Below are 26,844 nucleotides of genomic sequence, written 5' to 3'. Positions count from 1 at the left end.
TAAGCTATTATCTTCTTGATAAGTGGGTTCTTGAACCCACTTTAGGTAGTGTTTTCGTAGTTTTCTTAATTTATTTTTGTTAGTTTTTGCAATATTTAACCACTTTCACCATGTTTTGTTTATATGTATGTTTTTGCTATTTTGGTTGTGGTTTATTGCACTTGGTCTCGTCTGGTTCTTGTAGGTCATCTTCTATGGAGTTATGCTTATACGGGCTTCGATTTACGCACAATTGTTGGACATATGGACCATGCCCCAAAGCTTTGAGTTGAAGAAATGAACCAAGTTTGCCCCTGCTCCAGGCCACACGGCCGTGTAATATCAGACACACCCGTGTATGTGTGTTCCAGGAAGTGTGCTCGAAGGCAGGAAGTCCTAGGATTGCAGCTGGGAGAAGCCACACGGTCGTGTCACTTTGTATACGACCGTGTGGAACTGAAGCTGTGTTTTTGTGCTGTTGCTGATCACGCAGTCGTGTCACATATGACACGGCCGTGTTGCTGATGATTTCGAGAGGCAGGAACTCTCCATTTGGTCCTGGGCTCTCTGCAACCACCTCACACGACCGTGCCACTTTTTGACATGACCGTGTGAATCTGCTCTGCTCGACGTTTTGTACTACGTTGTTCTGTTTAGCTGTGTTTTTAGGTTTTATGTTTTGCACGGTTTGGGGGAGTATATAAGAGATTTTGGCTTGTGATCTTGAAATCGGGGAACTCTTGGCCTTCTTACTCCTTACCCTTTAATTTATCTCTCTCCTCCATTGTTAGATCTAGATTTTCTTTCTCCTAAAAAATCTTACTAGTAGTAGTTTGTAGCTCAACTTTGAAGATTTATTCAAGCATTTTCGGTTTCTCATCTCTACATTTGAAGCTTATTAGTATACTCTCTCTCTTCCTTACTTTATTTTGACTTTTTTGTTTTTGTTGCATTTTGATTTGAACTATGTTTTACTCCATGTTGCTAATGATTGTGTTTAGAAGCTTTGATTTCAGTTTAAATATGATGTGTGAGTAGTTCTCTAGTTAGGGGTTGGGTGAAATGTAACAGCCCGTGTTTCATTAACCAGCTTAATTATAAATAAGTGCAACGGAAACCCTAGTTAACAAAACTCGGGCCATCACCATGACATCATCTAATGGAAATAGGATGATATCGCGAGAAATAACGAACTTATGTAGAGAAACACTTTTATACAACTAAACTGATAATATACAACCCTTATTCCTTATACTTACTAATTTACATACATAGCATCGACCAGCTATGTCGGATTACAAAAACTAGCTTTAAAACGACATCTCACGAGCGTAAAGCTTAGAGTTTCAGATCAAAAGCTACACTTTAAGCATAACTACAGAGCATGCAACACTGCATATATACAAGTCATCACTTGAGCACAGCAAAAGCAGAGACACGATCATAACGTCTTTAGAAACCTGCATCATCAGGAACTACTGCTCCCCACCAGGAACAGGTTCCAAGAACAAGCGTCAGCCAAAAAGCTGAGTACTAAGTTTATCTAAAACATTGTTCCTTGGAGAAAGAGAACGCGACGGAGGGGACAAAGCCTACATCTCCGACTGTGGGGGTCGTCACCCAACCTTTTCGTTTTCCATGGCCATTACCGCGACTAGTCCGGAGTTCATATTTCCAATTCCAATCACTTATCATATTCAAGTTTCGCATTACTTGAATTCGCCCGATTATCGTTCCATAGAGCTATGGGCAGGTTTCCCTATGGAACCCCCAAGGTTCCCAGTCCATGGGGCACAGTTCATTACCTCATTGGTCGACTAAATGGGGCTACTTTCTCCATAAAAATCATTCCATAGTATGAATCATACAAACTTATACATGTGTATACATTAATCCAAAAAGAGAATCTACAATCAATACATTTGACCGTTCTATTGCTAGCTTCGATTATATGCTTTGAGCCACTATTAAACGACTAATACCAACAAAATATGACTAAAGTACCTAAGGACAACATGTTATACATAATATAGTGAACTTAATACACACATATTATCACTCAAAAGTTCAGCATAATTTCATACTAGCTTTTTCTACGGAAACGACTATAAATCAGGGCATTAGTCCTCATAGTATTTATAAACCTTTGATTAGCACAACTAAATACTTCATGGACATTAAATTAATATTTTACAGTAGCTAAACAGTAGGTTAAATAACATAAATAGCATATTTACATTGATATTAAGCTTAACCACTACAAACACTTACCATAATGACATATATACAACATATTTAGCAATTACAACTTAAGAATGAGTACTCATAACTTTAAAGCAACTATATATGCACTCAATATAACTTTAAAAAGATTATATACATTCTGGTTCCACATAAAATTAGCTCACAATTCACATCATACACATAATCATTATAACAACTCAAAGAAGGAAGGTTATAGGATAATCAAGCTTAGTACCTTAGAAATCCTAGCTTAAACCTTGATCAAAGCTCCTTAACTAGTCCAACTACTGGTGTATCTTGAAATACTATCAAAATAAGACATTATGGTGTAAGGAAATAAGATTAAAGCTAAACTAATCTAAAAGAAAACTCAATCATAAGCTGATAGGTTTTCCAGCAGCATACCTGACTTCTTAGGGGATTTAACACCAACTTCTAATGGCTCTAAAGCACGAACAAAGGCCTTAGGTTCTGGGTATTCAAGTGTAGAACAATAATATGTAAGAAAACCTAGCTTAAAGGAAGAGAAAATTGAAGAAAAACTGAAGAGACTCACCTAGGGATAAAGACGCAGGTTCTGGCGAGTGGAAGAAGGTGTGGTGTGTGCTTCTGGGCAGCTGTGTTTTAAGTGTTTATCAAGCAAAGCATGAGGTGGGAGTGAAGTATAGTATGTTGGCGTCCTACTCATGCCTTGGGTTTGGTTAGATTGACACGAAAAAGGGGTTATTACAGCTTACTAAGCTAGCTGCTGCATCAGCAGCACCAGAAGAGTTTAATTGGAAACCCTCATGGATAGGAAACCTATTAATGGTTTGTAATTGCTGGATTTCATTCCTAATTAACATACTAAGGTAAGTAGACGTGGCCCATTTGGTTTAAACTTGAAATTCAGTAGAGAAGGCTTCACAAATAGGACTTTGATGCTACCCGATAAAAGCTTCAGCTCTATTTTTGTAGATTCTATTACTATGGCTCTTATAGGTTTAGTAGCATATCTAAGGGTCCTTAAACCTTATTACCAAGTTAATAAGAATACATAAAACACATATACATTCTTGTTACACACATAAACAAGTCATTCAAGTATTTAAAACTTCATAAAACCACATCATAAGCTCTTAATGAGCTCCATCAAGACCATAAAAAGTACCTAGACTTATTACCACATACCACTAATTAAGTTTTACGGTCTAACAACTTAAAAAGAATATTGGAGCTATTACATACTACCCCCCTTAATAAAGTTTCGTCCTCGAAACTTAGAAATATTACCTCATCAGAATAATTGGGGATATCGACTTTTCATGTCAGATTCTTTTTCCCATGTTGCTTCTTCAACGCCATGGTTGGACCATAGTACTTTGACAAGCAGAATGGTTTGATTTCGTAATACTTTTTCCCTCCAATCAAGTATTTGGATAGGCTTCTCTTCATAAGTCAATGATTCATCAACTTGGAGTGGTTCGTATTGTAATACGTGAGACGGATCGTGAATATATTTTCGCAATTGAGAAACATGGAATACATTATGAACCCATGCAAGCTCCACCGGTAATGCTAACTCATAAGCCACTTCTCCAACTCGTCTCAGAATTTCATATGGTCCAATATATTTCGGACTTAGTTTTCCTCTAACTCCGAATCGTTTTATCCCTCGGGTGGGTGATACTTTCAAAAATACATTATCACCAATCTCAAATTCTAGCTTTCGCCTTTTCTGATCTGCATAACTTTTTTGTCGCAACTGTGCTATTTTCATCTTTGCTTGGATTATTTTGACTTGGTCCATCGTTTCTTGTATTATATCAGGTCCAACTGAAGTTCCTTGGCTTACATCTTCCCAACAAATAGGAGTGCGACATCTCCTTCCGTACAATGCTTCATAAGGAGACATTTTGATGCTACTATACGAACTATTGTTGTACAAAAATTCGACCAGTGATAATCGATCTTCCCATGACTCATGAAATTCTAGGATACAAGCCCGAAGCATATCTTCTAGTGTTTATAGTTCTTTAGTTTGCCCGTCTGTTGCTGGATGAAATGCAGTACTGAAATTCAGTTTTGTTCCAAATGCATCTTGTAACCTTCCCCAGAAACATGATAAAAATCTTGTGTCCCTATCGGAGATTATTGTTTTCGGAACTCCATTCAGGCGAACTATATCCCGAACATATGCATCTGCCATTTGCTTCAAATTCCAAGTAGCCTTCATTGCAATAAACCTAGCAGTTTTATTCAGTCTGTCAACAATCACCCAAATCGTATCGTTTCCTCTTTTTTATCTAGGTAAACTAACAACAAAATCCATTGAAACAGACTCCCATTTCCATTCTGGAACAGGTAGGGGTTGCAATTCTCCAAGTAGTCTCCCTCTATCGAATTTCACTTTTTGACACGTCATACATTTTGCAACGAACATCGCAACATCTTTCTTCAATCCCTTCCACCAGAAGTATTGTTTTATGTCTCGAATCAACTTATCTCTTCCTGGGTGTATCGAGTACATACTATTATGTGCTTCGCCAAGAATCTTTTCTTTCAACTCTAAATCATTCGGAACACACCATCTTCCTTTCATTCTAAGGCTATCGTCCTCATAGATCCCAAAATCCATTACTTTTCCTTTCCTTATTTCATTCCTTATACTTTCTAGAAATGGGTCTTCTCTCTGCTTCTTCTTGATCTCGTCATATAGTGTAGGGGTTACACTAATGGCACTTAAAACATTTCTAACTTCTCCATTTTTCACAATTTGCAGATTCAATCTTCTCATATCTTCATAGATTTCATGCGGTACACATAACAATCCATTTACCTCTTTGCAGGGCTTTCTACTCAATGCATCAGCCACCTTATTAGCCTTCCCTGGGTGGTACTGCAAATCAATATCATAATTTTTATGAATTCCAACCATCTCCTTTGTCTCATATTCAAGTCTTTCTGCGTGAATATATATTTCAGACTTTTATGATCTGTGTAAATCTTGCACGGAACGCCATATAAGTAGTCCTCCATAACTTCAGTGCGAACACCACAGCAGCCAATTCTAAATCATGCACGGGATAATTCAATTCATGTGGTCTCAATTGCCTTGATGATAAGCAATAACCTTTCCTTCTTGCATGAGTACACACCCTAACCCACTTTTTGATGCATCACTATAAATTTCATATTCTTCTTTATCAGTCGGTAAAGTTAAAATTGGAGCGCTAGTTAATCGTCGTTTCAACTCTTGGAATGCTGCTTCACATTTATCACACCATCGAAATTTCACATTTTTCTTTACTAAACAAGTGATAGGCTGAGAGATTCTCGAAAAATCTTCTACAAATCTTCTATAATACCCTGCTAACCCCATGAAACTTCGAACTTCTGCAACATTCTTCGGGGATGGCCAATCGACGATTGCTTTAATCTTCTCTGGGTCAACAGACACACCTTCTCAGTAATTATGTGACCTAAAAATGCTACTTTTTTAACCAAAAGTCACATTTACTCAACTTCCCATACAACTTCTTTTCCCTCAAGGTCAGCAATACGGTTCTCAAGTGCTCCTCATGTGCCTTTTCAGACTTCGAATATATTAATATATCATCAATGAACACAACAACAAACTTGTCCAAATAAGGCTGGAAGTATCTATTCATCAAATCCATAAATGCTGCTGGTGCGTTAGTTAACCCGAATGGCATGACAACAAACTCATAGTGACCATACCTTGTCCGAACGTTGTCTTGGATATATCATTCTCCGAGACTCTCATTTGGTGATAACCGGATCGTAGATCAATCTTGGAGAATACAGCAGCTCCTTTTAGTTGATCAAATAAGTCATCTATCCGGGGTAATGGATATCGATTCTTGATTGTAAGCTTGTTGATTTCTCTATAATCTACACACAATCGCATTGATCCATCTTCTTTTTCACAAACAGCACTGGGGCTCCCCAAGTGATACACTTGGCCTAATATACCCTTTCTGTAATAATTCCTCCAATTGCTTCTTCAATTCTGCCATTTCCGGGGGCCATTCGGTAAGGTGCCTTTGATACTGGTGTTACTCCAGGTGCCAAATCAATATGAAAATCAACCACTCGGCTTGGTGGCAACCCAGGTAATTCATCTGGAAACACATCTGGAAATTCCCTTATTATAGGTATTTCATTCAACTGTTTTGGTTCCTTTATGGTGTCAACTATATGGCATAAGTACCCTAAACACCCTTGCCTAAAACTTTTTATTGCCTTCATAGCGGAAACGATCTTAATGTGCGGTTTTTCTACCATTTCCTGATACAATATCTTATTTCCCCCCAATGTCTTCAATTTCACTTTTTGCTAACATTCAATTAGAGCCCTATGCTTACTCAACCAATCCATCCCTAAAATTACATCATACGGTTTCAGATCAAATCCTATAAGATCAGCTTGTAACTCAGTTCCTGAGATATTCACTAGGCAATCCCTGTATAACTTATTACACCTCACCTTAGTCCCATCGGGTATATCTATTGAGAATTCTATCTTAACTGATTCAGGAGTAGGGTTTAACTTTTTCAAGAAAGCATTCGATATAAAAGATTTGGATGCTCCAGAGTCAAATAACACATAAGCAGGAACATAACACACAGGGAATGTACCCGAAATTACATTACCTTCCACCTCCACCGAGCCTGATGTTGCACCTTCTTCCTCTGTCATGGCATACATCTTACCCGCTGCTCGACCGGAAGATCCCACGTTTCCTCCACGGTTGTTGTAGCGATTGAGTCCCACTGTGTTTCCTCCCTGTCGGTTATCGAATCTTCCCTGGTTCCCTTGTATAACCCTACCATCATTTGTTGTACAATCTCTTGCCAGATGTCCAGGCTTTGTACATTTATAACATATGGGTACTCCAGTACAAGTAATACTTTTGGCATGCATTTTCCCACATCTAGTGCATTTCTCCAACTTTTCTGGCTTTCGAGTCCGATTCATTTGCATTTGATTATTCCATCCTTCCACCCTTGGACGCTTGTCATAATTTCCTCCTTGCTTATTCCCCCCTCTCTTCTTATTAGCTTCATCTTCCTTTTGGCAAATTCTTTCTTTTTCTAAAGCAAGATCATACAATTCCTGATAACTGCTATACTTCCCAATAAGCTTCTGGTACCTCAAATTCAGTCCCTCGAAAAATCGAGTCATCTTGAAGTTCTCGGTACTAACTAACTCAGGGACAAACCTTGACAGTTCCATAAACTTGACGGCATATTCTACCACGGACATCGTCTGCTGACGCAGAAATAGAAACTCTGATTCCTTCTTCCTCTGCACTGCAGGTGGATAAAATCTTTCCCTTAACTTCACCAAAAACATTTCCCAATCAAATCCGGGTTGAGTGGAAGCATCTCTCATAGTTCTCCACCATAGGTCTGCTGGGCCTTCTAAATAAAACGATGCAAGTTTAACTTTCAGATTCTCCGGGCAATTCACAACTCCCAACAATTTTTCCATATAAGAGATCCAATCTTCGAATATGATCGGATCAGTCTCCCCGTTATAAGTATTTGGCTTGTGAGCTGCTAACCTCTTATAAAATTTCCTTCAGCATCTATTTCCCGATTTACTTCTTGATTCTCTAAAATGCGAAGTAGTCGCTGATTCATTATCTCAAGGTGATTAATCCTTCCTTCCATCTCCTGATGGGACGCAGATTGACTTGATGATCCTCTAACCATACTTTCCTATTTTGTTAAGAAAGCTTTAGAAATTTTATGACGTCTAGAGATCATTCATTCACACAGAACTATAAATGAATCAAATTTAGCACACATAAGAAACATATTTATTTTATATATAACTAGCATTACACATAGCATAACATTTACACAAAAGTAAGCTATTAGGCTTACTTCACACATGCTATACACATTTGTACAAAAGGCTGTAAGCCTTCAAAAAATATTCCCCTTACAAACTAAGTTTACAAAAATAAAACTTGTACACCGACATACCTATCTTACTTAGCTTATAAGGGTTTTCACTACCATACTGCCGTTATACTACATGAAGCACTGCTATTGACCTTCTAACTATTTTAGTTCAACTTCATGGAATCATATGCATACCCACTATCGTCACTGCTACTCCCGTCACCATCACTCTCAGGCACATAGTCTGGATCCTGTGTAAAATCATCAATCTCTGACCCACTATTCCATTCCTTTTTCATTTCCGCTTTCCAAGCTCTCTGAATCATCTTAGTCCTTCTAGTTCTCCTAGCCTTCTTAACCCAACCCTTTAAAACTCAACTTTCTTCCTTTTTGCCTCCCTACGCTTTGCACACTTCTCCATCTTTTCCATAATCTCCTCATCATACTGCTCCTTAGTTATAATTAATCCTTGCTTTCTGCCCTCTTGATCTACTTCCTGAATCCTTTGGGTTACTTCCTCAACAGTTACTTCCCAACGAACATTATTCTTATCAATATTAGCTATATCAAATTCAGGATCCATTGACATCAAAATTGCCAAGTTAGGAACAAACGGAGCCAACTTTTCCCAGTAATACTCCTCCTGCAGAGAAATCCAAGGTTCACATGGTGGTAGAGTCTTTATTATGGTAAAGGATTGCACTTCAGGCCTGGTATACGGGTTAGATATAGCTGGACCCATTGCTGCATTCCACCTCTCAATAGTTTCTTTATCAGCTCAACATGGGCAGGCGCATTGAACCACTTAAAGGGAAACGGAACCCACTTATCAGGCTCTTGCATACTTGGGACATAATTACCACTTCCTCAATGTTATCATCACTAATCTGACTCATCTACAAAATAAATTAGTAGTTACTAGCTATCTAAACAACCTTACTACCCATAAAGATAAAACACACAAGTTTCACAAATTTTACTAACACATATATGCACTTAGGCACTTCACATATTAAGACGCCGGAATTTCCTTTTTTTTTTTTCAAACCTAATTTAGCTCGATACCATTTGTAACAGCCCGTGTTTCATTAACCAGCTTAATTATAAATAAGTGCAACGGAAGCCCTGGTTAACAAAACTCGGACCATCACCATGACATCATCTAATGGAAATTGGATGATATCGCGGGAAATAACGAACTTATATAGAGAAACACTTTTATACAACCAAACTGATAATATACAACCCTTATTCCTTATACTTACTAATTTACATACATAGCATCGACCAACTATGTCGGATTACAAAAACTAGCTTTAAAACGACATCTCACGAGCGTAAAGCTTAGAGTTTGAGATCAAAAGCTACACTTTAAGCATAACTACAGAGCATGAACACTGCATATATACAAGTCATCACTTGAGCACAGCAAAAGCAGAGACACGATCATAACGTTTTAGAAACCTGCATCATCAGGAACTACTGCTCCCCACCAGGAACAGGTTCCAAGAACAAGCGTCAGCCAAAAAGCTGAGTACTAAGTTTATTACCATGTAAAACATACTTTAGTGGTACTTGCTTTCGAAATAATCTATGAACCACCAGATAATCACATTTACCATGAGTTAATCAACGCATAAAAAAAATTAAGATTATTATCTAAAACATTGTTCCTTGGAGAAAGAGAACGCGACGGAGGGGACAAAGCCTACATCTCCGACTGGGGGTCGTCACCCAACCTTTTCGTTTTCCATGGCCATTACCGCGACTAGTCCGGAGTTCATATTTCCAATTCCAATCACTTATCATATTCAAGTTTCGCATTACTTGAATTCCCGATTATCGTTCCATAGAGCTATGGCAGGTTTCCCTATGGAACCCCCAAGGTTCCCAGTCCATGGGGCACAGTTCATTACCTCATTGGTCGACTAAATGAGGCTACTTTCTCCATAAAAATCATTCCATCGTATGAATCATACAAACTTATACATGTGTATACATTAATCCAAAAAGAGAATCTACAATCAATACATATGACCGTTCTATTGCTAGCTTCGATTATATGCTTTGAGCCACTATTAAACGACTAATACCAACAAAATATGACTAAAGTACCTAAGGACAGCATGTTATACATAATATAGTGAACTTAATACACACATATTATCACTCAAAAGTTCAGCATAATTTCATACTAGCTTTTTCTACGAAAACGACTATAAATCAGGGCATTAGTCTTCATAGTATTTATAAACCTTTGATTAGCACAACTAAATTACTTCATGGACACTAAATTAATATTTTACAGTAGCTAAACAGTAGGTTAAATAACATAAATAGCATATTCCATTGATATTAAGCTTAACCATTACAAACACTTACCATAATGACATATATACAACATATTTAGCAATTACAACTTAAGAATGAGTACTCATAACTTTAAAGCAACTATATATGCACTCAATATAAATTTAAAAGATTATATACATGCTGGTTCCACATAAAATTAGCTCACAATTCACATCATACACATATTCATTATAACAACTCAAAGAAGGAAGGTTATAGATAATCAAGCTTAGTACCTTAGAAATCCTAGCTTAAACCTTGATTAAAGCTCCTTAACTAGTCCAACTACTGGTGTATCTTGAAATACTATAAAATAAGACATTATGGTGTAAGGAAATAAGATTAAAGCTAAACTAATCTAAAGAAAACTCAAACATAAGCTGAAGGTTTTCCAGCAGCATACCTGACTTCTTAGGGGTTTAACACCAACTTCTAATGGCTCTAAAGCACGAACAAAGGCCTTAGGTTCTGGGTATTCAAGGTAGAACAATAATATGTAAGAAAACCTAGCTTAAAGGAAGAGAAAATTAAGAAAAACTGAAGAGACTCACCTAGGGGCAAGACGCAGGTTCTGGCGAGTGGAAGAAGTGTGGTGTGTGCTTCTGGGCAGCTGTGTTTTAAGTTTTATCAAGCAAAGCATGAGGTGGGAGTGAAGTATAGTATGTTGCGTCCTATCATGCCTTGGTTTGGTTAGATTGACACGAAAAAGGGGTTATTCGAGCTTACTAAGCTAGCTGCTGCATCAGCAGCACCAAAAGAGTTTAATTGGAAACCCTCATGGATTGGAAACCTATTAATGGTTTCTAATTGCTGGATTTCATTCCTAATTAACATGCTAAGGTAAGTAGACATGGCCCATTTGGTTTAGACTTGAAATTCAGTTGAGAAGGCTTCACAAATAGGACTTTGATGCTACCCGATAAAAGCTTCAGCTCTATTTTGTAGATTCTATTACTATGGCTCTTATAGGTTTAGTATCATATCTAAGGGTCCTTAAACCTTATTACCAAGTTAATAAGAATACATAAAACACATATACATTCTTTTTACACACATAAACAAGTCATTCAAGTATTTAAAACTTCATAAAACCACATCATAAGCTCTTAATGAGCTCAATCAAGACCATAAAAAGTACCTAGACTTATTACCACATACCACTAATTAAGTTTTAGGGTCTAACAACTTAAAAAGAATATTGGAGCTATTACATACTACCCCCCTTAATAAAGTTTCGTCCTCGAAACTTAGAAATATTACCTCATCAGAATAATTGGGGATATCGACTTTTCATGTCAGATTCTTTTTCCCATGTTGCTTCTTCAACGCCCTAACGTTTTTCTCTCTTGGTAATTTCTTGATTTTATTAATCGTTGTAGTCCTAGTTAACAAACCCAAATTATTGATCGACTTAGCTTGTAGCTGTTTTGCAAATTTCGGTGTCTCAAAGTCAGAGATCCTTACTTGCACTATACTTTTGTTTTGGTTAGTTAGGTTTTGATTCAGCAAATTGTGCAACGACATTAGAATTCCCATTCTGTCAAATGGCGCCGTTGCCGGGGACTGGCATTTAAGCATTGAGTCTTTTGTGAAATTTATGAGGCTAACTCATTGTTTTTTTTATTTTTGACTATTTTTTTTTACTAACGAAAACTAATCTCCACTCTAGATGTTTTGTTGTATGCCAAGGCACAGTGATAGAGCTCTACCACTTTTACCTTTTGACATTGAGCTTGAAAGAACCACGAAGGCTATCCGAAGAGGAAGAAGAGCGATAGCTAATACACTAGGTTCAAGCAGATCCCAAAGGCGTCCTAGGCAGGACTCGGTGCACAAAACCCTCAACTCACTCGAATCAAGTGGTAGTAACACTCCATTAGATTGACCGAGGTCTAGTGTGCCCGAGGACTTCGCAAATCCGTTTAGAATGGCGGAAAATATAACATTGAGGGATTTTGGTGCTCCACCACCATATGAGGATGTGAGTGGGATTGCTACTCCCACCACCGAGGCTCACAACTACGAGTTCAAGGCCAACCTTATCGGTCTTATTGAAGATCACCAATTTTCGGGAGCAAAACATGAGAACCCCTGGGCCTATCTCCGACAATTCTTGCGATATTGCAACACCGTGAAGGCAAATAGAGTCACATCGGAGTTCATCTGAATGAGTTTGTTCAAGTTTTCCCTCACCGAGAAGGCATTGGATTAGCTTGATAAGTTACCCCCGAATTCATTGACTACTTAGGACCAAGTCACACTGGCTTTCCTATCAAAGTTCATTCCTCTTGAGAAGATGGCTGAATTAAGGTTAAGGCTTGCTAGCTTTGATGAGGTAAGAGATGAAACTCTCTTTGAGCCATGGGAGAGGTTCAAGAGCTTAGTGGAAGATTGTCCCCATCATGGGATGGATGATTGGATACTCCTACACACATTCTATAGGGGGATCTCAAAACAGAATAGATTGTGCCTCGATGCGGCATCGGGGGGGGCTCATAATGAAGAAAAAACCTACGGAAGCCCTCCGAACGATTGAGGATGTCGTTCAAAACTATGCCGATTGGAGCCAAAGGAGAGCGAGACACCCGTACAAAAGGGGGGAGGTATGATGTCAATGCAATTAATATGTTAAATTCCATGTTTGATGCACTTTCATCTAGGCTTGATGCACAATTTACATCCCCTCCCAACACATGCATGGTTCAAGTCCTTCTCATAACAATATGCCCATGCAACTCAATCCATGTGAGTCGTGTGGAAACAATGATCAAGCTCCTTCCGATTGCTATTTGTTGATGAATGATCCTTGTTTCCCCACCCCTTGTATGGAACAAGTAAAAGTTATGAATAATGTACATGGTCCTAAGTTTGACCCCTACTCCAACACTTATAATGAAGGGTGGAAGCACCACCCTGCGTTTGGTTGGAGGGGAGGTCAAACTCAAGGCCAAGGTCAAGGTCAAGGTCAAGGTCAAGGTCAAAGAGCTTTTCACAATCAAGGTCAGATCACAATAATTTTGTGAATCCAGGTCAAGGTCAAAACAATTTCCTGCCTAACCAAGGAAATTCCCAAAATGTGAATAGGTTTCAAAATAAAGGCCAATTTTACTCCTCTAATAATACCCCACCGAGTTTTAATGGGGGGTTTAGGCCTAATCTTGCTCCTATTCCGCAAGCTCCCGCTCCTCCAAAGTCAAGTCTTGAACTAACCATGGAGGCATTCATTAATGCCCAAAGCAGAAAGAACAATGAATTGGAGGAAGGGTATAAGCAATTGCAAACCCACAATAAAATGATGGAAACGCAAATAACTCAACTTGTTAGCACTCTCAAGGAAAAGTCTAGTACCTCTTTGCCTAGTCAAGGCATAGACCCTAGAGAGCATGCCAATGCCATTGTCACGCGTAGTGGGAAGAGTCTAGGAGAAGTCCAAGTCGAAGAGGTGGGTAAGTCTAGTGAGACCCTGTCGCCACAAATTGTTAAAGATCATGATGATGAATTGGATGAACATGATAAATCTCAACAAGTTGCGATGGAAAATGAAAATCAACCAAAGAACGAGGGTAAGGAAAAAGAAAAGAGTGGACCACCATTGCATATGGCTAGGCTTCCGTACCCCGGGAGATTTTCGGGGTGAGACTTGATGAGAAATTTGCTAAATTCTTAGACGTCTTGAGAAAACTCTATGTTAACATCCCCTTCACCGATGCGATCAAGCAAATGCCCACATACGCTAAGTTTCTCAAGGACATCTTGAGCAACAGGCGGAATGTGGACTTTGTAGAAATGATAAACATACCGGAGACTTGTAGTGCTATAATTCAAAACAAATTGCCTACAAAACTCAAGGACCCCGGTAGTTTTTCGATTCCAGGTGCTATTAATGATCTGATAATTGATCGTGCTTTATGTGATCTAGGTGCTAGCATTAATTTGAAGCCCCTCTCAATGTGCAAAAGATTGAACCTTGGTGAATTGAAACCGACTAACATTTCTCTTCAATTAGCCGATCGCTCGGTTAAGATGCCCATGGGAAAGCTATAGGATGTCCCACTTAGAGTGGGAAAACTCTTCATCCCGGTCGATTTCATTGTGCTTGATATTGAAGAGGACTTGAATGTCCCAATAATCCTAAGTCGACCTTTCTTGGCCACGGCGGGGGCACTGAAAATGGTAAGTTATCCTTGGTTGTTGGTGATGAAAAAGTGGAATTTCAATTAAGCCAATCTATGAAATGTCCATCCTCTATGGATGATTGTATGCGTATCGATACTATTGATGACGTCATTCATGAATCTATGTATGAGCATATGCATAACACTAATGATCCACTTGAGTATGCTTTGTTGAGAAATGAGCAGGAAAATGAGAAGATCAAAGAAGTAAATGCAATAGAGGAGTATCTCGACTCTGCTCCCACAATTGAAGAAGAAGAAGGAGAAAAGGAGGTTCACCTTGTGATTGGGGAAGAGGACATGATCGAGGAGAAATCAAATGGTAAGGAAGTTCCTAGCATAGAATTGAAACCTCTACCTTCGAACTTGAGGTATGAATTTCTTGGTCCCAGTTCCACCTTCCCCATGATTGTCAATGCTTCATTGAATTAAGGTGAAACATCTAGATTGTTGGATGTATTGCGGGTGCATCGTAAAGCTTTGGGTTATGAAATTAACGATTTGAAAGGAATAAGCCCAATGCTTTGCATGCACCGTATTGTATTGGAGGATGACGCTAAACCATCGATTGAGCGTCAAAGGAAGTTTAATCCTCCAATGCTTGAGGTTGCTAAAAAAGAGGTTCTTAAACTACTTGTCGTCGATATCATCTACCCTATTTCGAATAGTAGGTGGGTGGCACCGGTGCAAGTAGTCCCTAAAAAGGGAGGATGACGGTTGTAAAGAATGATAAAAATGAATTCATCCCTACTAGAACCATGACCGGATGGAGGATGTGTATAGACTATCGTAGGCTAAATACGTCCAGCAAGAAGGATCACTTTCCCCTTCCCTTCATTGATCAAATGTTGGAACGGCTAGCCACTCACAAGTATTTTCGTTATCTTGATGATTATTCGGGTTTCTTCCAAATTCCCATCCACCCAAATGACCAAGAGAAGACAACATTTACTAACCCATATGGTACCTCCACATATCGTAGGATGCCATTTGGATTGTGTAATGCCCCGGCTACCTTCCAACGGTGCATCATGACAACTTTCGCCGATATGATAGAAAAGGAAATGGAGGTATTCATGGACGATTTTTCTGTTTGTGATAGCTCCTTCAATGATTTCTTTCTAACCTCTCTATTTGAGGAGGCTAACTTAGTCCTCAATTGGGAGAAGTGTCATTTATGGTCCAAGAAGGCATTGTTCTTGGACATAAAATCTCTCATAAGGGGATTGAAGTTGATACGGCCAAGGTTGATGTTATTGAAAAGCTCCCGCCCCCTACTAATGTGAAGGGGGTGAGGTTCTTTTTCGGACATGGCGGTTTCTATCGGCGTTTCATTAACGACTTTTCCAAAATAGCTAAGCCACTCACATCTCTTCTTCAAAAGGAGAGTGATTTTGTGTTTGATGATGCTTGTTTAGATGCATTTTACATGATCAAAGAAACTCTTGTCTCCGCCCCTATTGTCAAAGCTCCAGATTGGAGCCTCCCCTTCTAACTCATGTGTGAAGCAAGTGACACGGCGGTTAGGGCCGTGTTGGGTCAAAGGAAAGAAGGGAAGCTCCATGTCATCTATCAAGCAAGTAAGACCCTCAATGACGCCCAAAGGAACTACACCACCACTGAGAAGGAACTTTGGCGGTGGTATATGCTTTTGAGAAGTTCCGAGCCTACCTTGTCGGCTCTAAAACGATAGTATACACCGATCACTCCGCTATCAAATACTTGATGGCTAAGAAAGATGGAAAGCCAAGATTGATTCGGTGGATACTATTGTTGCAAGAGTTTGACATGGAGGTTAAGGACAAAAAGGGCATGGAGAATTCGGTGACAGACCACTTGTCCCGCCTTGAGTACAAAAATGAGGGGCAATACGATCTTCATGATGATGTCCTCTATGCTATCCAAGACAAGAGATTACCATGGTTTGCAGATATGGTGAACTACTTAGCTTGTGGGGCAATACCTCCGGAACTCACTCGTCAACAAAAGAGGAGGTTGAAATGAGAGGCTAAGCGGTACATCGAAGATGTGTGCCGGATGACGAGTCCAAAAGTGTATTGCAGTGGTCCCACTCTTCTCCATGTGCGGGGCATTTTGGTGCAAGGAAAACCGCGACAAAAGTGCTTCAAGCCGGTCTTTGGTGGCCTACCTTATTCAAGAATGCTTGGGAGTATTGCAAAACATGCGATAGGTGCCAAAGGACTCGTAACATCTCCAAGAGGAATGAAATGCCTCAAAACTCAATCTTGGAGCTAGAAGTGTTCGATGTTTGGGGAATTGATTACATGGGACCATTCCCATCTACTTATGGCAATGTGTATATCTTGGTGGCGGTGGACTATGTTTCCAAGTGGGTGGAAGCTATTGCATCGCCAACCGACGACGCGAAAATGGTTCTAAAATTGCTGAAGAAGATCATCTTCCCTAGATTTGGTGTCCCGAGGGCTATAATAAGTGACAGAGGAACTCATTTTGGTGACAAAATGCTTCAAGCTCTACTCAAGAAGTATGGTGTTCACCACAAGAGAGGGTTGTCTTACCATCCCCAAACAAGTGGCCGAACAGAGGTTTCAAATCGGCAAATCAAGCTCATTTTGGAGAAAATCGTGGGCAAAAGCAAGAAAGATTGGGCGATAAAGTTGGATGATGCTCTATGGGCATATAGGACGGCATACAAGACTCCCATAGGTACCACCCCTTACAATTTTGTATATGGGAAGTCTAATCATTTGTCGGTTGAGATAGAGCACAAGGCTATGTGGGCAATCAAGCTCCTCCATTTCGACTTCAAAAGTGCGGGTGAGCAACGGTTGTTAGATTTGCATGAGCTTGAAGAGTTGCTTATGAACGCATATGATTGTGCAAGCATGTACAAGGCAAGATCGAAAGAGTGGCATGACAAGCATATTGAGAAAAAGGAGTTTCATGAAGGTGATAAGGTTCTACTCTACAATTCTTGGCTTAAGTTATTCCCCGGAAAACTAAAGTCTAGATGGAGTGGACCTTTCGAAGTCGTGAAGGTGTTTCCTTATGATTCGGTCGAGGTTCGGAATGAGAACAATGAGAACTTCAAGGTTAATGGTCACCGGCTCAAGGTCTACTATGAGGGTGACAAAAGCGATGTTGTTCATTCCGAAATGTTCAAAGATGTTGAGAACTCCGATCTCATGTGATCGGAGGATGCGTCAAGCTAGTGAATTTAAAAGAGCGTTTCCGGGAGGCACCCCGAGAGACGCCTATGGCGTCTTCATGTGTTGAGAGGACAAGAGATATTTGCAGATCATCAGGTCCATACGACCGTGTCTGTGAAGACACGATCGTGTGTGTCTGATCTCCACCGTCTAAGAAATTCCAAGCTACTACCTCCGGAACTCCAGACCAACACGACCGTGTGTTTTTCGACAAGACTGTGTGCTGCCACACGACCGTGTTTAATGAGACACGACCGTGCGCGTCTGAAGGGGCGAGTTATACCGCGGGACGCTGATGTTTTTCTCACTCCTCTCACTCACATTTTCGAATCCTCTCATCTTCTCCATCCTCCTTCTCTATCATCCCCCTTCCTCCATTAATACTACCTTCCTCCATACTACTCCATACTACTCCATACTCCATTCAAATACCACCAAACTCCATAAAAATCACTTTCCTCTCATTCTTATCACTCTCCATCCCTAAAATCTCCATCTTCTCACTCATACAAAGACAAAAACCCCAAATCCTAACTTCTAAAATCAATTTGGGGGTTTCTCATTTTGAAGCAAATTGGAGTAATTGGGTATTCTTTGCATCCTCCACATCGTGATTCAAGTGGGTAACACTCTTCACCCTACATTGTTCATACTTTGCAATTTTTCAATTGTTTAACTATTTTCTATCCTTGAAATTGGTGGAATTTTGTTAAATTGTGCTTGTGTGACATTGTTTAAGTGTTTTTCTTTGTTACTATATACTTGTGCTCGCATTTCTAAATTGATATACTTGTGGTGATGCATTGATTTGGTGATTTTTTGTTGTTGTTGTGTAGTTTGGTTGTGGAGTAATATTTGTGATTAAGGGCAATTGGTTGAGGTTGGCATTGTTGTGTTTGTTGGTGGACTAGTGGTTGTGGGTTGTTGTTTGTTGGTGTTAGTACCTTTGGACTTTGCTTGACTTGAATTACAATGGGTTCTAGGAGAAACCAACCTCGAAATACCTCGACCGCCAACCTTAGGAACCCACCACCACCGTCCATCCTTGCCCCACCCCAAATCAACATTCTAGGAATTGGATTTCGCAACCAAGAGCGCCTTCATAACTTCATTCGCCTTAGTGCTAGGAAGCTGAAACCAACCCGATTATATAATGCTAGTGCTTCCAAAGCACTAATGGTGGAAGGGGATGTGGCCCAACTCTTTGGCCAAGTGGGGTGGGATGCTTGGCTTACACTTCATGCCGACACTTATAGCCGCCTCACCTTAGAGTTCTTGTCCACCCCATCCGTCCGCCGATCGGAGGGCAAGGGTAACCCCCGGACACTCACCTTCAACCTCATGGGGGAAATTACACGAAAAACTTGGGTTTTATTCATGATTGCTTTGGGTGGCCCAGGGGAGGCACAATAGGCCCACAATCCGAGTTTTCAAAGAGGTATAGGCCCGACAACTTTTGGCGCATTTAACCGGCCGTTTTCATTATAACCCGTCCAGGTCTAAGGCCTCTAGCATTGTTAACCCGAGTTTCTATATTTCCCACTGCCTCCTAGCTAGCACCATCTTCGCCAGAGGGGATAGTCAAGGAGTAGTGTCGAGTCGTGAGAACTACTTTTTGTGGTACATGAGTGCGGGGGACGATAGGATGAACCTAGGGGCTTGGCTTGGTTACCACCTTGAGGACGTGTCTAGGAGGCCTAGGGGGGACATTACCATTATTGCTACTGCTCTTGGTGTAGATGTTGCAGGTTTGCAGGTTGTCCCAGGCGAAACGAGAATTAACTTTCGGTCCTTCAATTCCATGAAATGGGGGGAGGATCAAGGACTTGGAAATGGCTACCTGTGGAAAGTATATGGACGACCTTATGCCGTCCTTCCGGACGCCAACATCACTGCCATCTATGATGAGGATAACTGGGTCTTCGACCCCGAGTTTGATTGGGGCCCCGGTAATGGTGATGGAGATGGTGATGAGCAAATGGAAGTGGACGAGCCACCTCGACAACCACAGCAAGAGCAACAACAACCGTATGAGACGGGTGCGCCACAAAGAGGATGGGCCGAGCAAATGACAGCTCTCTAAGCGGAGTTCGGACAACTCCGAACGGATGTTGGAGCGCTCTGGCATTCCAATGAGACCATGACAACGACATTTGGCCAAATGCATGAACAATATGCCCTGATGACGCAAGAGGTTGGCTACCTCCGTGATGAGCTTCGCTTCCACTTCCCCGGGAGCTCAAGCTCCCAACCCGGGTATGATTCTTCATTTGGGGGTCAATGATCCCCTATCCCCTCCCCCCCCCATTTATTCTTCATATTGTGTGCGTTCCTCACATTGAGGACAATGTGATGTTTTGTTTGGGGGGTGCAAACCTTGAGGTTGTGCTTTGTTTTGGTGATTCGATGATGGTTATGATGGTATTTGAGTGATGGATGGTTGTTGTTGTTGTTGCTCCCTAATTGAAAATCCAAAATTTCCTAGTCTAGTTCCTTCCCCCTTCTGTTTTGCTTTGTGTCTTTGCATAATATTTTTTTTTAGTTTCCTTTTAGTTAGTTTTTGCTTCTTAGTTTTTTAGACTTTTCTTTTTTTTCTTTCGTAAAAAAAAAATTGAAAAATGCAAAAAGACAAAAAGACTTCCCTTTTAGGTTGAGTTAGAAAGTAATCAATGATTATGATGTATATAGAGGATTACCTTTTTTCCTTTTTTGTGCAAAAAGAGTTGTAAATAATTTTGGTGCCTTAGTTTCAAAAGAGTTATGCTATCATGATTTCAATCACACTTGATTTAGGCTAATGGTAAGATGGTTCGCCTAGCAAAAGAATAGAGTGCTTTCGAAGTAGCATTTGAACCCCGTGGTGAGGATTTGTTGTTTTTTAGCCGTCAACCGAAATTGATTATATTATGTGCGGCGGGATCCTCTTTGCTAGTTGTTTAGATCAAGAATTTGTGTTTCAACTCTCAAGATCGCGGCATGCTACTTGTAGGGATGACATCGACTTTCATTTCTTTTTACTTTTTCCACTTTCTTTCCTTTGCCATCATTAGTTGTACATTGTAGTGTTTTCTTCTCTTTCCCACATAATTTTTGCTTGGCACTTGCCCCCTTTGCTACCCACTTTGAGCTTATCCCTCCTTTGTGACTAACCACATTATAACCCATGAGCCCCTTAATTTTTATTAATCACCTTAGATGATAGTTAATATCATTGGGTCAATTGAATTAGTTGTGGTGTTCTTAATTTTTAATTTTTGGAAAGGAAGGGTGGTGAGGATGCGTCGAATAAGCAATTATATGATCTTCTTACCTCTTGTGTACTTATGGGATGTGGTAGCTTTGTAAAGCAAGTTCAAATCTAAAATAGAAAAATAAATAAATAAATAAATTCCTCTATGGTCAAAGTGTTGTTTCCAAATAAGTTTGGGGGTGTCGGTTGGTGAGGCATGAAATGCCAATTTTGCATGGAAGTAGTTTGGTTTATATTTGAGTTTGGTTTGATCACCCAAGTTCACTATCTAGGCTTAACTCGACTTCCTAAATTTATTCCACACCTTAACCCCGAGCCAACGTTACAACCTTTTAATGCCATAGCCGGTGACGAGAGTTGATTCGCAAGCATATTGAGAAGATTTCTAGCATTGAGATTGTCGAGTAACCCTTCCTCTATTACTATATTTCTTCCGTCTCCTTCGAGGAGTCCTGAGACGCTACCTCGGAAGGATTTGGACTTTGTACTAGGGAGTTGTAAGAAAAGTCTTATCGAGTGTTGATTGAGCGGGTTTATGCTAGTTGCACTCGATTTGATTTTGGTATCCATTTTATTTGGTTTGATGTGCTTAAGAGATTTTTGCTAACCCTCCTTGTATTTTGTATATTACCATGAGATGTTCTTTCTAGCTCTTATCATTTTCTCCCATAGTTATATTGAATTTCACTTGAGGACAAGCAAATGGCCAGTTTGGGGGGATTTGATAAGCGAGTTCTTGAACCCACTTTCGGTAGTGTTTTTGTAGTTTTCTTAGTTTATTTTTGTTGGTTTTTGCAATATTTAACCACTTTAACCATGTTTTGTGTATATGTGTGTTTTTGCAATTTTGGTTGTGGTTTATTGCACTTGGTCTCGTCTGGTTCTTATAGGTCATCTTCTGTGGAGTCATGCTTATATAGGCTTCGATTTACGCACGATTGTTGGACATATGGACCATGCCTCGAAGCTTTGAGTTGAAGAAATGAAGCAAGTTTGCCCCTGCTCCAGGCCACACGGTCAATATCAGACACGCCCGTGTATGTGTGTTCCAAGAAGTGTGCTCGAAGGCAGAAAGTCCTAGGATTGTTGTTGGGAGAAGCCACACGGTCGTGTCACTTTTCATACGACCGTGTGGAACTGAAGCAGTGTTTTTGTGCTGCTGTTGATCACACGGTCGTGTCACATATGACACGCCCGTGTTGCTGATGATTTCGAGAGGCAGGAACTCTCCATTTGGTCTTGGGCTCTCTGCCACCACCTCACACGACCGTACCACTTTGTGACATGACCGTGTGAATCTACTCTGCTCGATATTTTGTACTACGTCGTTTTATTTAGTTGTGTTTTAGGTTGTATGTTTTGCACGGTTTGGGGGAGTATATAAGAGATTTTGGCTTGTAATCTTGAAATCGGGGAACTCTTAGCCTTCTTACTCCTTACCCTTTAGTTTATCTCTCTCCTCCATTGTTAGATCTAGATTTTCTCTCTCCTAAAAACTCTTACTAGTAGTAGTTTGTAGCTCAACTTTGAAGATTTATTCAAGCATTTTCGGTTTCTCATCTCTACATTTGAAGCTTATTAGTATACTCTCTCTCTCTTCCTTACTTTATTTTGTTGTTGTTTTTGTTTTTGTTACATGTTGATTTGAACTAAGTTTTACTCCATGTCGCTAATGATTGTGTTTAGAAGCTTTGATTTCAGTTTAAAATATGATGTGTGAGTAGTTCTCCAGTTAGGGGTTGGGTGAAAACCCAATTAAGCCATGGGTTGAATAACTTTGGGTGTTTTGTGATGAATTGGGGTTGAGCTACGATTATTCATGTTTTGGTTAATTGCATATGTGTTTTGGTGGCCACAAGATGCTTGTGCTACTACTCCGAATCTTGCATTGAGAGATGAAGTTAGGTTGTGGGCCGTTGTTTGGATTTTTGGAGTAAATTGTAAGTGGAGTTTAGTTGTTTAATTCATGGTTGTGGATGCATTAATCAAAGTAATGTAGGAGGGAGTTCCCAATTGCTTGTGCTTAATTCTTCTCACAAGAGCGAGAGACTTAGTGAGTAAAATCCCCTTCGTTTCCTTGAGTTATAATTCTTGTTCTAGCTAGCTTTTTGGTTTATGCATCATTGATTTGTGCTTCGAGAGAAGGCTTCTCAAGTATCTCATAGATTACCCCGAATTGTCACTCTTTCACCCGAACTTGGTTGACTCATTGGCTTGGTTGGTGTTGGATCCCGTCTACCCCTAACATTTTTTCCTCTTGGTAATTTCTTGATTTATTAATCGTTGTAGTCCTAGTTAACAAACCCAAATTATTGATCAAGTAAGCTTGTAGCTGTTTCACAAATTTCGGTGTCCCAAAGTCATTCCCTACGGATACGATCCTTACTTGCCCTATACTTGTTATTTGGTTAGTTAGGTTTTGATTGAGCGAATTGTGCAACGACATTAGAATTCGAATTCTGTCACTTCTCCTGAGTAAAACACTACATCATCATCATCACTATCTTTACCAAAATACGCAGCATACTCAAGGTCATTAGCATCAAAATCATGATAAGCATCAGAATTGTATTCCTCACTTGACCCAAGAATACGTCTTTGAAAAGGTTCATCCTCCTGGTCTAATGGCTGAAACAGATTGACCATTGTGTTTCGATAACGAAACCGCTCAGGCAGACTTTCAATAGATCAGTTAGTGTAAAAGACTTGACTCATGGGCCATATAAAACTCTTAGTCCAGAATTTTCAAGAAACGCTACTCTAATTCTAACTCTTCTATGAGCCTCATAGTTAGACAAATTAAACCCTCTAGTATAATGCCCAACAATTCCACATTTTTTACAAAATTTAAAAACTCCCTTATACCTAAAATGTACCCATATTACTTGATCATTATAAAGGTAACAAAACAACCTGGGATTAAAGGGCGAGACAAATCCAATAGCATTTTTGCCCTGAATTCTGGTTCTGTTGGTAGTACTCCTTGGGATTCTTCCATTTCCTCGACAAAGCCAACATACCTAAGTGCTTGCATTGCCCATGCAGATGAAAGATAGCCCAAAAGGATACCCACAACTCGAACCCATATGCGAGCAACTCCAAAATTGATATTGCATGGTACGACAGACACGTGACAGCGATAAAATGTGATGATTCTGCCATCGAAAATGATAGTATGCTGTTGTAGCAACGCATCCAGATGCAAGCTTTGGGAGAATTTTGAGGATAAAATATCTCCAGTTTTATGAACTGTGATAGACCCCTTTTTGAGCCACTGAGAGTTTATGATGCCTTGAATAAGATTTATGTGAGCTGGGTTTGGACCCAAAAAATACCAATAACTGACATGACCCAAATAATAGAATAAAGTGAATGGTTTGAAGAGGCTTCAATTAATGCCCCCAATCTGAATGGGAATTCACAGAATTTGTAGACATGGCAATTCAATGAAAACAACTGACCTAGTGAAGTTAATATGGTGGTTGAAGATGCACTTCGAGTTATAAATAGGGTGGTAGAAGAAAAACTAATGCACTTGGGTTTATAGAGGAATTCCAAACGCTTCACCAAGTGGAGGAAATTAGTTGGTAGTTTTTTGCATTGGACAAAAATGCAAACCCTACAAGTAATAACGGCAAAGACCTATTGTTCAAGGGACTTTCTCAGACAAGCAACGAGAGAGTATTGGCTAGATAGAAAGTTCTTGGCAGTGGTGTTTATATTTGGCGACGCATGCATATTTTAGTTGATGTTGCATGGAACAGTAACCTAGGACGAGAACTTGGTAGAGGAAAAACTCACTGACTTAGTGAGAGAGAGTCTCAGTTTTTAGATAGAGAAAAACTACTTCATAAAAAGGATTTTAATTGTACTTAGTAATGTTCACCAATATACATGACCCATTTATAATGCCTAAATAAAGTATTATAATTTTATAATATTAATAAACTTGTTTAATGCATTGACAAGTCACTATAGCATGTACTAATGAATCTTTTCATGCCAACTTCTAATAATATGGTAATGTTAATTGTTTTAATTTAGTAATAGACTTATTTATATTACTTAACTAATGATAAATGATAAATTAATGTTGATTTTCAACTCACAAAATAAACTATAAAATAATAAAGTACTCTTATAACCAAATAAAGTCGTCAGAATGCCAAGTTATTGATATAAGTAGTAATTATAATTTTTTATTGTTTATAAAAGGAACTAAAAGAGTTACTTTCTTATTAATAATGGTGACTCCATTTATTAAATTAAATGATTATGACAATATAAGAACGACTACAGTAACAAGATAAACATTATAACTACTATTGTACTTTTAAGTAACACTAAGTTCTAATAATGTTCACAATTCTTGGCTATATTAAAAGAAGAAAGGATATTACAAGCGTCTCCCAACTATCAATGTCTTTACATAGGATTTCAGGTAACGTTTACTTTTGACACTCGTACTCCGATCCCCTTCCAACTCTGCTTTATGATACTTTAATATAGTGTTTATGCTATGTTATTTATGGTGTGGGGGAAATGAAATGCTTTATGCAAATGTATGTTGATGAATTTGACTTATGTTCTATGGTCGTGCACATGTCTTTTGTTATCTGGCAACATGCACGTGTTTTATGTTATTTGGCCGCGCACATGTGTCTTCTTTTACCTAGTGGCAACACCACCTTCTAACGGGGGGCAACATCCTTGGTGTCACACACAATATGGCAGTATGTCATCTTTTAATGGGGGACAATGTCCTAGTTGGCTCTGCCTTATGTTACTATTGGTATATATGCCCCCCTTCTGATGTGGGACTTATATCCTCAATAGCTTTGCCTTCCAGTATCCAATGAAAATTTTCTAAATGATTACGTTAATGAATGATGATAATACCCAATGACAACATGAAATGTTCTTCAGTTCTTGTTTTAAATTATATGTTTATGAAATGGTTTAACTATATTCTCCTCTCTCTGTTTGCAACTAAAATGAATTGAAATGAATTTATGTTGTTAGAGCAGTATGTTACTTAGCCTCGATCCCTGACATTTTATTTTTTTCTGTTTTAAGTATGCATATGAAGATCGGATGGGCCTAGCAGTGAGAAAAGATTAACTTCAAAATTATGCAGCTATGACAGTAATGTATTATTAGTTCATTTACACTAAATGATGAAACTCTACTAACCTTAAGTTAATTATATATGACTAGGCTAATCATTGTGTAATGTTAGTTTTACGAAATTATGTTGCCTTGTACCTTCCAAACGGGAGGTACGACAATGACACACCAACTAAGAAAGGTCTTCCGCTGCTAATCACATAATTACTAACCTAATAATGATGCTTATTAGAGGTCAGGGAATTACATAGATGCTCCAAGTGCTGGTGTAATATCTTGAAAATTTAAACTTGATAATTAGGTTAATAAACTGTTTAAAATAAAATCAAGTATCTGATAAAATAATCTAAGTTAGTACGGTTTTATAATAAAATAAAATAGGAAAAACTAACCAATTTTGGTAATAGAAAAGAATAATAAAATTTCTAAAAAAAACGAAAAAATCACCACCCACACAATTCATCTTACTCCGCAAGCTCCTAGTCCTTGCTCTCCAAGACTTGTTGAAGACCTTGCTCCCCAAGTATTCTTCTTCATTAAGTCTCTATTAGTTTAATGTAGTTTTTCTTCCTAAAACCACTATAAATAGTGGGTTAATTTCATCATTTCTC

At 39.2% G+C, this 26,844-nt stretch overlaps 2 protein-coding genes, 1 long non-coding RNA gene and 1 other non-coding gene across 5 annotated transcripts; 1 reads left to right on the top strand and 3 right to left on the bottom strand.

Moving 5' to 3' along the window:
* Nucleotides 1–1,224: 1,224 nt before the first annotated feature.
* LOC125495904 (uncharacterized) lies at nucleotides 1,225–2,938 on the bottom strand. Of its 2 annotated transcripts, XR_008968586.1 has the most exons (4): nucleotides 2,780–2,938; nucleotides 2,629–2,694; nucleotides 2,459–2,528; nucleotides 1,225–1,457 (listed from the first exon to the last, which is right to left on the bottom strand). It is a non-coding gene; the product is annotated as an uncharacterized LOC125495904 (long non-coding RNA). The 2 variants fall into 2 exon arrangements; XR_007272299.2 differs by lacking the exon at nucleotides 2,780–2,938 and having other exon boundaries at nucleotides 2,629–2,769.
* A 3,623-nt stretch (nucleotides 2,939–6,561) lies between these two features.
* On the bottom strand, nucleotides 6,562–7,719 carry LOC130590824 (uncharacterized). Its single transcript, XM_057393387.1, has one exon. The coding sequence runs from the start codon at nucleotides 7,717–7,719 to the stop codon at nucleotides 6,562–6,564; it is 1,158 nt and encodes a 385-aa protein (XP_057249370.1).
* A 5,073-nt stretch (nucleotides 7,720–12,792) lies between these two features.
* On the bottom strand, nucleotides 12,793–12,899 carry LOC125496158 (small nucleolar RNA R71). Its single transcript, XR_007272860.1, has one exon. It is a non-coding gene; the product is annotated as a small nucleolar RNA R71 (small nucleolar RNA).
* An 802-nt stretch (nucleotides 12,900–13,701) lies between these two features.
* LOC104884975 (uncharacterized) lies at nucleotides 13,702–14,534 on the top strand. Its single transcript, XM_048640482.1, has 2 exons — nucleotides 13,702–14,053; nucleotides 14,158–14,534. The coding sequence occupies exons 1-2, from the start codon at nucleotides 13,702–13,704 to the stop codon at nucleotides 14,532–14,534; spliced, it is 729 nt and encodes a 242-aa protein (XP_048496439.1).
* The last annotated feature ends 12,310 nt before the right edge of the window (nucleotides 14,535–26,844 follow it).

The sequence above is a fragment of the Beta vulgaris genome, chromosome 3, assembly GCF_026745355.1.
Source record: "Beta vulgaris subsp. vulgaris cultivar EL10 chromosome 3, EL10.2, whole genome shotgun sequence".
NCBI lineage: Eukaryota > Viridiplantae > Streptophyta > Magnoliopsida > Caryophyllales > Amaranthaceae > Beta > Beta vulgaris.
This window is presented reverse-complemented; position numbering and strand designations above follow the sequence as displayed.